The following is a 15176-nucleotide window of genomic DNA, read 5'->3' as shown; positions in this document are numbered from 1 at the left end:
GAGCGCCTCCCTGCCCGGCGTTACCCCCTCCGCTGCTCACTCCGACACTCTGCGGAGAAGCAGTAAGCAGGCCACCCTCACTGGGATGTTCCGAGGATGAAAGGCAGGGAGAAACACTTCCATGGTGCCAGTGGGCCAGACGACAACTGCCCAGTTGTTTTTGTGTTGGTGTTGTGTGATACAGCTGTAGTATGGTATCTTAGTTTTGTAGGTTGTGTTTGTTAATCTGATTTGATCTGTTAGTTAGGGTTAGAGTTAGGGTTACCACTTGGTCAGTTAATTAAATTACTTTATCATTCATTTATACATTAGATTCATTTCGCTCTTCTTTTATAGAGTAGTTTTCAGTTCATGTGTTTCTAGGAAACCTGTTTGTGTTTCTATTTTACAATAAATCTTGTTTTATTTATATTCTCCCACCTGAAAGAGAGATGGGTGGCCTAAACCATCTGCAGAGCTCCTCTAATCCTTTGTCGAGGAAACACACTAGGTTGTTGCTGTGTGGAGCGAAGGAGAGAACTCAGAGACGCTCCCTCCAGCTGCTGCCCTCCTGGCCCCCTCTTGGCATTGGGGTGGGAACGGGGCCCCCCAACCCAGATCTACCCGGCCCTGTCCGCAGCTATAGGCCCTGCCTTGCTGTAGAGGAGGCAGGAAAGGAGAGCGATCGGGAGCGTTACCATAGTTACAGACGATTGGTGGAGATGGTGTCTGAGAACTACAGCAAGAACCAACCTCTTCCCTTCACCCGAACTAAACCACAGGGTCGTACACTTCCACAAGACACACACAAAGCAGCCATCTTGGGAAGGACCTGTGAGACTATGACCAGAGAGGCCGGACCCCTAAGAGCTAACTCCAATGTGTTTAAGTGGAGAGATGTGTCCTCAACCAAACAGGTCAAAGACAGGAGAGGGGAGGTGGTTCTTCGTAAGCCACTTAGTGGAGCTGTGGACACACAACCTACCAGTGATGCAACAAAGCAAGCAGAGGAGATGGACCTCTCTGCGGAGGTTGCCGCCCGGCTCAATTTGGTAGACAAAGAGTCAACCATCCCAACCCAGACCAACGCATACACCACACACACACGCCACAGTGATGAGGACTTCCCCCGACTAAGCAAAGAGATGGTGGTAGAGGTGAGCCCTGCTTTGGGTCAAAGGGACCCTAACCTGGTCCTTAGTTCTGCCTTTAAACTACGCATTACACAGAGAGACCTGGCTACACTACAGGAGGGCAGCTGGCTCAACGATGAGGTGATTAACGTCTACCTGTCCCTAGTGATGGCACGTACGCCAGGGCAAGAAGGGGGGCTCAGGGTCTACTCATTCAGCACCTTCTTCTTCCCCAAGCTGCATGGTAGAAGAGGGGGACAGGAAGGGGGCCATGCGGCTGTGAGACGCTGGACAAAGGCTGTTGACCTCTTCCTGTATGACGTCATCCTGGTTCCATTACACCTGGGAGTCCATTGGTCTCTGGCTGTGATTGACTTTAAATCCAGAACAGTAAGGGCCTATGACTCTATGGGCCAGAGACATGACGATATCTGCAATTTGTTACTGTTGTACTTGAGAGAGGAGCACAAGGCCAGGAAGGCTAGAGAGCTGGACATCTCTAAGTGGACCATAGGCAGTATGAGGGCAAGTGAGATCCCCCAGCAGAAGAATGGCAGTGACTGTGGAGTTTTTGCCTGTAAATACGCTGACTACATCGCTCAAGGACGGCCTCTCACCTTTAGACAGTGTCACATGCCTCTCTTCAGGAAGCTGATGATCTGGGAGATCCTCAACCAGAGGCTGCTCTAGAACTACACACCACTACAAACGACTACAGAAACGACAGCTAGATGACCAACAACAACAGAAGGACTACTTCTCAACAACCACAACCGGCTCGACAACTACATTTAAGCAAGAATAAGCACAACAGCAATAAACAACAACCTACAGGACCAAATCAGGGGACCACAGAATGCTCTCCCTCTCTCTGACCCAGTGAACACCCCAACAGTATAAAAATAAAAAATAAAAAAAGAGCAATGAAAGAGAGGGTTAGTCTGTCACATGTATACCATTAACAACTAAACGTAAGTCTTAATGCTGGCTGTCAGGCTTTTCCCTCTAGAATGTCTTTAGAATGTCTCTACATAGGAGTTATCCTCAGCCTCTGAATATATCCCTAGCGCAGTTATGATCAACGGGTGCGTGTGCGCCATGGTCAAGCATCAGTAATGACAGAATATGTCTAATTTTGCCCTTATTATTTTGACTCTTGATTGTGTCTGTTGTTCTGCCCAGATACAGCCTGTGCCTTGACTAGGGGTGCATCAGAAATGCAGGACACTACATGCGGAATAACACATTTCGAGAAGCTTTCGGACTGAGATCATTATAGAGAATGGAGGTGAGGTTGACATTATATCTGCTACAGGGCTTTGAGGAAAGTCACCCCACCTCTGTCATAAAATAACCCAGCATCACTGAATGTGTTTCTGTGTTGGTCACAGGTTATGAATGTGTTTCTGTGCTGGTATGAACCAGTCTGGGTCTTTGCTCCATGTGATAGGATCACCAAGGTGTCACACTCCGGCCAGCAGGACTTCAAGATGGCGGGGTTGTACTTGTTGTACAAATTTCGTTGTATGGTACCTGTACTATGGTGTATGGTGGCGTTGGATTTGATGAACCGACGTTGGTGTGAAATGGTCAACTCTTGGGCGCCGTCCGGCATGTCGTGTTTACGATGAAGATGCCTGCTATAGTAGCAGATAGAGCCTCCCCTTCCTAATGTTGTTTCTCTATTGCTATTTAGATCAGAGCGAGTAAGACAGACAGTGGGAGAGATTAGGGATGTTGACGTCCCCCCCTTGACTTGCTCCCCAAACAATCTGTCCAATGGAAGGAGATGCCGAGATTACCCCAATCCCTCTTTGTAGTGCTCCCCCTCACAGTGAACCTCAACCTCACCTCCTCCCCCTTTCCCCGGGCTCCCCCAGCTGTGACCATGGGAAAAATCCTGCTAACAGGAGGAGTAGGCGCATTCAAGCGGTCAAGGAGAAGACCCAGAAGAAGCAGGAGCCCAAGGACAGAGTGGCAGCTCAGAGACCGTCCAGACAGAACACATCCCCCACCAAAAGAGAGAGGGAGAGTGCCATGACTGGTTTGGATCTCACTGTTGCTTCTGAATATGAGAATAAAGGAGGCAAGGACCCAAAATGCACAAGCAACAAAGTGACAATCTCCTCTCCCATACAAAATTCTGAGTTCCAGTAATGGCTGCATAGACATGGAGGCAACTGAGAAACCCACTGGGCCTTTCATGGAGGATGTGAGGGCAATAAGAAGAGGACGTAAGGGACGTCCTAAACGAAATCATCCTCTCATAACAGAGTCCTCTTTAAGTATGAAAGAGTCAGTAGATCCCTCAGTTACCATGATACATTCTTCACTGTATAGTAGTGAGGGTTTATGTGAGGGCAGCTCAGGAGGTGATGGTAAGGGTGCCTTGAGTTACGTAGAACACAACCCCCTCCCTCGCAATAAAAAACAGAAAAAATACAGCAACTTTGTTTGTCTCAGTGAATCTTACACTGTTAATGTTAATGTTGATCTGGAAACTACAGTGACAACTACATTGATGAAAGAAAAACAGGAAGAGTGTCTATCTGAAATCACAGCACAGAACTTGGATACTGAGGATCAAACAACATCCCTAAAATCTGTCTGTAAGAAGAGGAAAGTTTCCCCAATTGTTGAAGTGGAACCTTCTCAGAATCAAAGGAAGTGCTTAAACTTTAATAGGATTGCTTCAGAAGATTCTCCACTGAGATATCCACAGACATTGCCAAAGCAGAAGACATGTTCTCCATCCCACAAGCTTGGGACATCTTCGGAGCCAACTGATGTCAGTGGCAACCTGTTGCACAATGGATCTAATGGATCCTCTGGTACTGATGGAATACCAGTGGCTGAAAGATTTAAAAATACACAAGAACCTAAGACGGTCATGGGAGGCTCTTTAGCAGAGGACAACGATGAGAGAATACCTGAGCCTTTGTCCATGGAACTTGATCAAATACCAATCCTGTCCTTCAAGAACAGATACACCCTGCAGGCGTCAACCTTCCAGATGGCCATCCTGCTGCAGTACAATGCGGAGGACGTGTACACGGTGCAGCAGCTGGCCGACAGCACGCAGATCAATATTGACATATTGGTGCAGGTGTTGCAGATCCTGTTGAAGTCCAAACTGCTTGTCCTGGAGGATGAGAACGCCAACGTGGACGAGGCAGACTTCAAACCTGACACCTTAATAAAGCTGTTCCTGGGATACAAGAATAAGAAGCTGAGGGTCAACATCAACGTGCCGATGAAGACGGAGCAGAAACAGGAACAGGAAACGACCCACAAGAACATCGAGGAGGACAGGAAGTTGTTAATACAGACGGCCATTGTGAGGATCATGAAGATGAGGAAGGTCCTGAAGCACCAGCAGCTCCTAGCCGAGGTCCTCAACCAGCTGTCCTCCCGCTTCAAACCCCGCGTCCCCGTCATCAAGAAATGTATCGACATCCTGATCGAGAAGGAGTACCTGGAGCGCGTGGACGGAGAGAAGGACACGTACAGCTACCTGGCTTAACAACAACAACAACAACAACAACAAACAAACGTTTCCATTCTTCTCCTCCACCTTCCCCCTCTTTTTCTTTCTTCTTCATCATCAGTTCTCAATCAGTTCATCAGTTCTCGAGTAATAAACAAAACAAAAACAGAAACACACCGTTCGTTTCTCCTCCTGACACCCTGCTGCTGCTGCCGCCGCTGTCGTCGGACGGACAGATAAGGAGAGGAGAGGAGGGGAAAGAAACACACGTGAAAGAAAGAAAGAAAGAAGGAAAGAAAGAAAGAAAGAATGAATGAAGCCCCAGTCTTGGGAGGAGAGGAGAGGAGAGGTGAGGTGGAGGTGTTTTAGTCAGGTTGTGTTGCTGAAGCTGGACTTTGACCCTTGACCCCCCCCCCCCCCTCCCGGAGGACCCCAGCTGCTCCCCGCAGCGCCGGGCCGATCAGAACTGCTCAGGATCGACCAGACGCTCCTCTGTGACCTGTACATAACACACACAGACCTTTGACCTTTATCTAACTACGTTAATAACATCACCCAACCCCCCCCCCTCCTCCCTGTCCCCTGGCTCCCCCAATCAGAAAACAAACCAACCCCCCCTCCCTCCCCCTCTCCCCAAAACATAAATAAATCAGAAAACCAACCCCCCTTCCTCCTTGGAGCCCAGGCTGCATGCTACTGTCTCTCTCTAAAGGTTTCTGTAAAAAAAAAAAAAAAAAAAAAAGAAGAAGAACAGAGCAATGTGTCTTTGCTCTTGCAAGCTGATCAACAATGTATTCGAGGGTTGATAAAGCACAGGGAGGAGAAGAAGGTAGAGGAGGTTTGTAAAGGTGTACCATCTGAAACGAGGCAAAGGACAAGGAGGCCAAGAGAGAAGCCGAAGAAAGCAGAGAAGAAAAGGAGGAAGCCCAGGCCTTTGTTAATAAAGAGAGAGGAAGAGCAGGATGAGGATCAGTTGGACTTGGCCAGAGCAGGAGCACACGCAGCAGATGACAGCCCCAGGTGTCTCTTGTGTTTGGACAAGTCCCATTTCCTCCTCCTCCAGTGTGTGGTATAGCATTGATAAAAGAGGAATAACTTTTGAACCGGACACTCTCTTCTCCTCTGACAGCTCAACTGTGGCATCATTGAATGGGGATAGCACTTTTAGACATTCTGCGATGATGTCATATTGTTCTAATGTGAGTGGGGCAATGTCAGTACGTAGGCCGGCCAAAGCTGCTGCTATAGGCTCCTTGAGGTCATACACACGCTGCAGCATATGGTACGTACTGTTCCAGCGTGTATCCACCTCTTGGATCAGCTTCAGTGCCGGCCGGCCCATTTGCTCCTGCACCTGTGCCAGCCTCTCCTATAAAATTTGCCAACAAAAAGTGATTCATTCAAGAGTCACTGCAGCAGCAACTTAAACCAACCAGCGTCATTTAGAATAATTGCAATGAAAGAAAGGAATTCACCTTTGCAGTGGTGCTGCTCTTAAAATAGCCCACCATCTTCCGAGAATTTACCCGGATGTCAGCCAACACGTTGTTTTCTTTAATAGCCTTTTTTATAAGTAAATTTAAAGTGTGCGCCACACAAATTGTGTGACGCAAGTGCAACTCCTTGGCACAAGCACCCATATTTGCTGCGCCATCCGTCACCATGCAAGACACTTTGGTGGTAATACCCCACTGGGCCATAAGTGCTGCTTTGACGTTGGCCAAATTCGCAGCAGTATGTGCATCAGGGAAATGCAGCACCCCTAAAACAACAGTGTGCAAAGAGGTGCTTTCATCTATAAAATGGCAGGTCACAGCCAGATATGCATCAGTGTTGATGGAGGTCCACATGTCTGTTGTCAAGCTAACTGCAGATGCCTTCAACACAATGGCTTTGGCTTTCTCCTTGGACTCCTGATATCTGGACTCCACCATAGCTTTCAAAGCCTAAAGGAAAGAAGGGAACACTCTTGGAATGGCATATATGCGGAAATGGGGAAATGGGGAAAATGCTTAATGTGCTCACATACACACCTGCCTTGTGGGGAGAACATAGGTAGGGTTGAAATTTGAAAGCTTTAACAAGCTTTCTGAACCCTTTGTCCTCCACAATGGTGAAGGGCTGGCAATCCTCAATCACCATATTGACCATCATTCTTCAGTGCTGATGAAAAAAAATGCAGTATTCAATTGCAGATGTCATTCATTAGTCATATTTAAAATATAAATGAATGTTGTCTAATAAAAACGTACCCTGTAATTTTATGTTTGTATGCTGTCTTATCATTGCATCCTAAAAAGGCTTACCTGAGCTTGGTCCACCTTGGTTGGTCTCCTTGTTCTCATGCAGGGCTCTATAATGCCTCAGCATAGATGAAGTGTTATTGCTGTATCCAAGTTCTTTTGAACACACCAGACACTTCACCTTTTACAATAGCAGAAATTAGAAGAAAGACATTAGAACAATAGACGATACACTGTGTTGTCACATTTATAATTGGAAGGTGTAGAGTAGAGGATAAAAGGGGCCGAGGGGGGGCTACACTAGGGGGGGCTACACTAGGGTGGCCAATGGTCGGATCCCATTGATGTGTTTCAGGAGGCTGTGCAGCTGAAACCCAAGCTCAGTAACATGTCGGACTTTGTGAACTAAGAATTATTGGATGCTACTGAATAAACCAAACAGAATAGGAAACAGAATGGAAATGCATATATATTTTTTAAAAATGGATAGACATAGCTCTCAACTCGGCCAGGGGAAGCGGATGCTACTAGAGGCACCTAAAGTTCGGTCCGGGCCTGTTGAGAGGGTGTCCCACATTGTCCCACACAAACATACTCCTTGTCCCACATTTGGTTTGTTGGGACCTGGTCAGTAGAAGGCACAGGTGAGCTGTTGTACCAGTATGGGAACAATGAAGCAAACCCATGACATAGCATCCTGTAAATGTAGAGAAGACTGTAGAGAACAGTGAGTCCGCTATTACAGACTAAAATACCAAGGTTGTAATTACATGATTTTAATATACTGTAATCGGTTGTGAACTAAAGTGGGCCGGTCTGAGGCATGAAACTCCAGAGCTGAAAATGAGTCCCACTCCGACCCTGTAAGAGTGTATCCTCTTTATATTTAGGGATCTATTTAGGGATCTTGAAAACCCCATTCTCAGCCAGGTAGAGAAAGTGTATGTATGCAACCACTAGGTGTCACTCGGGTGCAGGCAATTAAATTGTCAGTGTGTCTAAAGAGGATTATCGAAGATGTGACAGCAGACGTGTCGTTTGGACCAATCACGATGCAGAACGCAGTCTCTCCGGCAACCTTTCAGTTGTCTCCTGGTCACGCGCACAGCAGGATGCAAGCATAAATGTTTTGATTTAATTTGGCTCAAGATTAACTCCATATAAGGATGCAAGCTGCCGTTAAATTCAACAACAGAAGGTGAGCTTCCCCGCAACTCGACGGTTGGACCTCGCCTTTAGTGTGAATAAAGTGAGTAAAAGGAGCAAACTAATAATATATATATATATATATATATATATAATATAAACTAATAAGCCATGAATTCATACTTTGTTTGATGCCCGTCGAAGGGGAGAACCACCCGACGACCCGGTGTAGTCGGTGAAAGAAGGATTTTATGACCTTGTCTTGACGGGGTCGTGTTTATTTCGATACATAGTGAATACTTCTCTGCCCAGAGCAAAGTGAATACTTCTCTGCCCAGAGCAAAGTGAATACTTCTCTGCCCAGAGCAAAGTGAATACTTCTCTGCCCAGAGCAAAGTGAATACTTCTCTGCCCAGAGCAAAGTGAATACTTCTCTGCCCAGAGCAAAGTGAATACTTCTCTGCCCAGAGCTGAATAGACGAGGATGCTCTCCGTCTAGCGTCCTGTTCTATATCGTGGAGCTCCGCCCCATAGGGGAGCTCTGCTCCTATTGGTTTACCCGCTACCTAAAGTAGCCAATGACTGAATTTTTCAATGCCTGCGCCCGCCTGGGGTGCTATATAAAGGGGCGTACTTCGCTCCATCATCCTCCCAAAAAGTTCAGCACGGGTTTATATCTGAAGACTGAGAAGGACGACTACTAAGACTGGAGGACCCGCCAGACTTTTCCCTTCAAGATGGATCGTCCGCCGCCTATGGAGAAGTTCCTCCGGGACGCCTGCCGCTGCGACTTCCAAGCAGAGGAGGACGCCTTTCAGCGGAGGAGACTTTTCCCTTCAGCGATGGATCGTTCGCCGCCGACCACGAAGAAGTTCCTCCGGGACACCTGCCGCTGCGATTTTCTAGCAGCGGAGGACAAGCAAGAACGGCGTTCTGGGCAGGCACCTCCCCAAGTAGGGATGGTCCCGCCCGCTCAGCCGGCCCTGACATCACGCCGCCCTCACCCAGCTGAGTGGTCGGTGCCGGTGTCAGAATCAGAAAGCTCTGATGAGAGCGAGCGGCAGGTAGAGCACGTGCTCCCCGCCCTCGCCCCCCCATCACTCCGCCACGACTTCCAGGGCCTCCTGGAAGCTGCGGCAGGCGTGTTGGCAATTCCCCGTCCCGCCTCCCCTCCCCCAACGGAGTCCTTCTGGGAGAAGGACCTGTTTTACGGGAAAAGGGCGAAGCGACAGGACCAACCTCCTAACGCTGTCCTCCCGGGCTTAGATAAGTTCGTGGAGGACAAGTGGGGAGAACCACTCACAGGCAGGGCGCCGGTGAAGGCGTTCTTGCCCTTTACCAGAGTGGAGGGGCTCGCGGAGGGGATGACCAACGGCTCCCCGCCGCTCGAACCAGCGCTAGCCGCCTACTTGGTACCGGGGTCCAGCACCTGGTCGGTGCCTAACAAACCTATGCCGCCCAACCAGCGTGACAGGTTTAACGCCACCCTGGTAGACAAGAGCTACGCTCTCGGTGCGCAGGCGGCGGCAGCGGCGAATAACATCGCCGTGTTTAACGCCGCCATTGCGAAAATCACCACAGACCGACCCTACGGTTTGTCTGCAGCGGAGACGGTGCTTCTGAGCAAGCTCAGTGCCGCGACGATGTACCTGGCCCAGGGCGTCGCGGTTTGTGGGGGTCGCCTGATGGCAAACGCGGTGGTGCAGCAGCGACAGATGTGGCTGTCTCTCACCACCATGACCGGGGCGGACCGGATGGCCCTACTGAATGCTCCAATAGAGAGACAAGGGCTATTCGGTCCCGCCATGGACACCTTGACGGTGCGCCTGGCCGCGATGGAGGAGGCTAAGAGGCACCTTGCCAGCCACCTCCCCCTCCAGCGACCCTCCACCTCTTCTTCTTCCGCCGTGGTGACGACTAGACCGTCAACGGCTGCGAAACGGAGGTTTCGGTGTGATGCGGCACTGGCTCCACCTCTACAGACGGAGCCATGCCCCACTCGGCATCCCCAGCCCCCGCCGCTGACCACTGGGAGGGCCCACTACGGCCCCCCACGGCAACGTGGCCCGGTTTCACTGGCGGAGGGGTCGGTAATGACCCCACCACCGGTTTCCTCTTCATGGCTGCTACCTCATAAAGAGGTAAAAGAAGGAAAATCCCCACCTTACTTTTTCAGTAAAGATGATTTCCCATGTTATCTACCGGAGCGGAGACCCGCCTGCCTTGTCGGAGCGTGGTCCAATCGCTACCGGTTAGAAACGAAGCGGAGACTGGCCCAGCGTACCAGCGTGTGGCCAGCTCTCTGCCTAACAGACTTACCCCTATCACGACACAAACAGGGTTAAACACCCCTGTCTGTAGCCGTATAGAGGGATCGTTATTTACATCAATAACCCCTCCATGTCTATCAGGATCTGGCCCAGCTCATGAGCGTGCGGACGGTCCTTTGATTATCAGACATAATAAACCTGCGTCAATAAAGGGCATTGTTACACATAGCAAACACTCTTTACAGACGGCAGCCCATCCCTTTCGAAATGACCCCACCTTGGGCTGTGCCACCTCCTCGGTGTGCAGCGGCGGCTGGGGTCATACAGAAATTCAAGCTTTTTCTGTCGACTGCACCACAACAGACGGCCCAGCCGCTGTCGTTGCGTTATGCAGAATGGCTAGAAGGGGCAGGTATTCTGTCGGGCTGGCTGGACAGGACATTGAGGAGGGGATATGCACTACAGTTCATTCAGCCTCCTCCGCCCTTCAGGGGCGTGAGAGAGACTGTTTTGTCCTGCCCGATAAAAACACGTGCGCTCCAGGAGGAGATTACGAATCTCCTAACAAAGGGCGCAGTGACAATGGTTCCGAGGGACCAGTGGGACGTGGGGTGGTACTCCCCGTATTTCCTTGTCCCAAAGAAATCCGGAGGCATGAGACCCATACTAGATTTAAGGGTCCTCAACGAGAGAGTGGCGAAACGCCCCTTTCGTATGTTGACGACGAGGCGCCTTCTGTCTTGTATACAGAAAGGCGACTACGGAATCAGCATAGACCTGAGGGACGCGTATTTTCATGTGCCAATCACAGAGAGGCACAGGAAATTTCTACGTTTTGCCTTCCAAGGGAAGGTTTACGAGTACACGCGCCTGCCCTTCGGGTACGCGCTTGCTCCTCGAACTTTCTCCAAATGCGTGCAGACAGCACTCGAACCACTGAGGCGAAACGGGATACGCATATTAGCTTATCTCGACGACCTACTGGTCTTGGCCCAATGCCCAAATCGAGCCATTCGGGACGCAACCTCACTGGTGCAGCACCTCACTCAGCTGGGGTTAGCTGTCAACTGGACAAAGAGTGCTCCGTGGCCAGCTCAACAGTTTTCCTATCTAGGCATTCAGTTGGATACTGCCAAGATGAGGGCCAGTTTATCGGCACCACGGAGAGCGACACTGACGTCAGCTCTCCGGGTGTGTCGAGTGACAAATACAATCACCGCTCTGTCAATGATGTCCTTACTAGGAATGATGTCTGCGGCCCATGTAGTGGTCCCCTTAGGCCTATTACACATGCGCAGACTGCAGAGGTGGTTCGCACGACTGCGACTGGATCCAGTGAGACACCGTCGCAAATTGATTGTAATACCGAGATCGGTCAAGACCGACCTGAGCTACTGGAGAGACCCGCGCGTCATCGCGCGCGGAGTCGCCATGGGCAGACCGGCATCCCACTACCCAGTCTTCACGGACGCGTCGTTGACTGGGTGGGGAGGAGTGTGTCAGGCAGGTTCGGTGGCAGGAAGATGGGGACCGTTAGAGACGCGTCACATCAACCTGCTGGAACTCGAGGCGGTGAAGTTAACGCTACTTCACTTTGCCCCAGTGTTAAAGGATCTGGACGTGTTAGTCAGATCCGACAACAGGACAACAGTAGCATACATCAATCGTCAAGGGGGAGTACGCTCAGCGTCACTTCATCGCCTAGCGACAGATATATGGCTGTGGGCTGTCACACACCTGAGTTCGCTAAAAGCTCTCCACATTCCAGGTCTGCTCAACGAAGGAGCAGATCTGTTATCACGGGGAGGCCCGAGGGACGACGACTGGAGGTTAGCACCCTCCATTGTGTCTCTGATTTGGGCACGGTTCGGGCAAGCAGAAGTGGATCTGTTTGCGTCCCGGACGAATGCGCAGTGTCGCCTTTGGTTCTCCCTGCGCGAACAGGACAACCCGCCATTGGGAGTCGATGCATTCGCACACCACCCATGGCCGAGGGTCCTGTTATACGCGTTCCCACCCCTGACATCTATCCTCCCACTGTTGGCACGAGTGAGGTCAGAGAGGCTAGAGTTAATTCTTGTAGCCCCGGACCGTCCCGGAGCCCCGTGGTTTCCGGAACTGATGGAGATGTTGGTAGAGGGCCCATGGCCCATACCTCATCGACAAGATGCACTCTCTCAGGCCAGAGGCTTGGTGAGGGGGCCGCCGATGATGGGGGGCCCCCTCATGGCCTGGTTACTGAGAGGGATTTGTTAGAACGCAGGGGTCTGACAGACGCGGTCATTCAGACCATTCAGAGTGCGCGCGCGCAATCCACTGCAAAGGGATATGCGGCGCGCTGGCGAGTGTTTACACAGTGGTGTGAGGGACAGGACGTTGACCCAGTCTGCTGTCGGGTCGAAACGTTCTTGTGCTTCTTACAGTCGCTGTTTGACAAGGGATTGGCGGCGGGAACTATTAAAGTTTACGCGGCTGCCATCTCAGCTTGTCATGAGGGTTTTGCGACAACGACACTGTTCAGTCATTCGCTGGTTAAGCGTTTTTTGACTGGAGTGTGTAGGCTTAGACGGCCTCTTAGTACTCTAATACCAAAATGGGACCTGTCGATTGTGCTAGAGGCGCTGTGCGTGCCCCCATTCGAACCCATTGACACTGTGTCGTTGCGTTTATTGTCTCTCAAGACGAGTCTACTCCTCGCCTTGACTACGGCTAAGCGAGTGAGTGATTTATGTGCTCTCTCGACACGGGCAGATTGTTTGATCATATCTGATGACGAAACAAAAGCTGTGTTACGCCCTAACCCGGCTTTTATCCCTAAGGTTAATCGTGGGTTTAGGGTTCAGAGCTGTGCTCTGAGCGCCTTTTTTCCTCCTCCTCACGACGGAGAGAGGGAGAGGCGTTTACATTGTCTATGTCCGGTGCGCGCGTTGGCACAATATGTGAAGCGCACGGCAGGACTGAGATCTTCTCCCCAGCTTCTGATCTGCTACGGCGGACAGAAAGCCGGGGCACCACTCTCGAAGCAGAGGCTGTCCCATTGGATTTGCGAGGCTATTAGCCTCGCATACGAATCGAAGGGGCAGCCCGTGCCGACTGGCATTCGGGCTCATTCCACCAGGGGCATGGCCACATCAGTGGCCATTCTCAGGGGAGTGGGAGTGGAGGAGATATGTGAGGCGGCGTCTTGGTCGTCGCCATCACCTTTTGTACGGTATTACTTGAAAGATATTTCTTCCTCATCCTTTTCTCATTCTGTCCTCAGTTTTGCTGATGACTGATGTAGTGGGGAAGGCACTTGGATTACCCTGGTCATGGGGATTCTATTCAAGTGCTGTCAGGATAAATACGGATGTGCCTGGGGAGGGGACCCTCCTCTAGGACATGTTCCGTTAGATCAACAACCCTACGTGCTCACGTATGGGTTAGATCAGTGATATTTCTTCCGCATCCTTTTCTCATTCTGTCCTCAGTTTTGCTGATGACTGATGTAGTGGGGAAAGCACTTGGATTACCCTGGTCATGGGGATTCTATTCAAGTGCTGTCAGGATGAATACGGATGTGCCTGGGGAAGGGACCCTCCTCCAGGACATGTCTGTTAGATCAACAACCCAACGTAAGGGTTAGGTAAGTGATATTTCTTCCTCATCCTTTTCTCACTCTGTCCTCAGTTTGCTGAGGACTGAGGTAGTGGGGATGGCACTTGGATTACCCTGGTTGGGGATGCTATTCAAGTGCTGTCAGGATGATTACGGATGTGCCTGGGGAGGGGACCCTCCTCCAGGACATGTTCCGTTAGATCTACAACCCTGCGTGCTCACGTAAGGGTTGGATCAGTGGAGCCGACTCGGTGTGGGTTGGGCCAACTTTTTAAGGTTGTCTTGAACCAACATCAGTGGTCAGCTCCGGGTGCCGCTGAGATTGTTTTCGGATTAATAGTCTCAGTGGGGGTACATTTGGCCTCGCTCGCTCCGCCTAAACCAATAGGAGCAGAGCTCCCCTATGGGGCGGAGCTCCACGATATAGAACGATAGTTATGGAGATAGACTCCAGTTCTATGAGTGGAGCGGAGCCCCATAGGGCTGCTGGCCCACTTCGACTCGTTCAAACCCGGCTGTTTTGTATGTTTGGGAGAATGATGGAGCGAAGTACGCCCCTTTATATAGCACCCCAGGCGGGCGCAGGCATTGAAAAATTCAGTCATTGGCTACTTTAGGTAGCGGGTAAACCAATAGGAGCAGAGCTCCCCTATGGGGCTCCGCTCCACTCATAGAACTGGAGTCTATCTCCATAACTATCGTTACTGTAGCCTGTAGGGCTCAGAGCAGAGACAGAGAGCTCATTACCGGTATTACATTGCTAGCTAACTTCAACACAATGACTTCATGAATTTCATAATGTGCTTTTGTTTTCTGCATGCAACTGTTTGGCCTGTTACAGTGATAGGCTAGCTGTCATCATTCTGGCGATGGCCACCTACTGTGACCACGTATACATTCAAGATTCAAGATTCAAGAATGCTTTATTGTCTGTCACAGAGTGACAGAAATTCTCCTTTGACAGGCAGAAGTGCAGCTCAAGAATACAGTTTCCACATTAAAACACACATAGGTCACATACATTAATACAATAAAGACAGACAGATATAACAGTGTTTATGTAGTGCCTATTTAAAAAGTCTAGTCATTTAAAAATAATAGTAATAAAAACAGTATTATGATTTAAAAAGCTAAAATGCTCAAATGCAGTGTGCTTCCTATTTTAAAATGTTCAGGGCGGTGGTTGCAGTGGGAATGAATGATTTTTTATATGTGTTTTTCCGGGCCAGTGGAGTTCTATAACGGCGGCCTGATGGAAGTGGCTGAAATGATTGGTGGAGGGGGTGAGAGGGGTCCTGTGTGATTTGTGTGGCTTTTCTGA

At 50.1% G+C, this 15176-nt stretch overlaps 1 protein-coding gene across 1 annotated transcript; it reads left to right on the top strand.

Moving 5' to 3' along the window:
• Positions 1-431: 431 nt before the first annotated feature.
• On the top strand, positions 432-1823 carry LOC308171917 (sentrin-specific protease 2-like; the record flags this gene model as incomplete). Its single annotated transcript, XM_080546831.1, has 1 exon — positions 432-1823. The coding sequence occupies one exon, from the start codon at positions 432-434 to the stop codon at positions 1800-1802; it is 1371 nt and encodes a 456-aa protein (XP_080402957.1). The 3' UTR covers positions 1803-1823.
• Between the last annotated feature and the right edge of the window lie 13353 nt (positions 1824-15176).

This window comes from Nansenia antarctica (assembly GCF_963989245.1).
Source record: "Nansenia antarctica genome assembly, chromosome: 16".
NCBI classification, from domain to species: Eukaryota; Metazoa; Chordata; class Actinopteri; order Argentiniformes; family Microstomatidae; genus Nansenia; species Nansenia antarctica.
The sequence above is the reverse complement of the archived record's forward strand: the minus strand, read 5'-3'. Positions and strand labels throughout refer to the sequence as shown.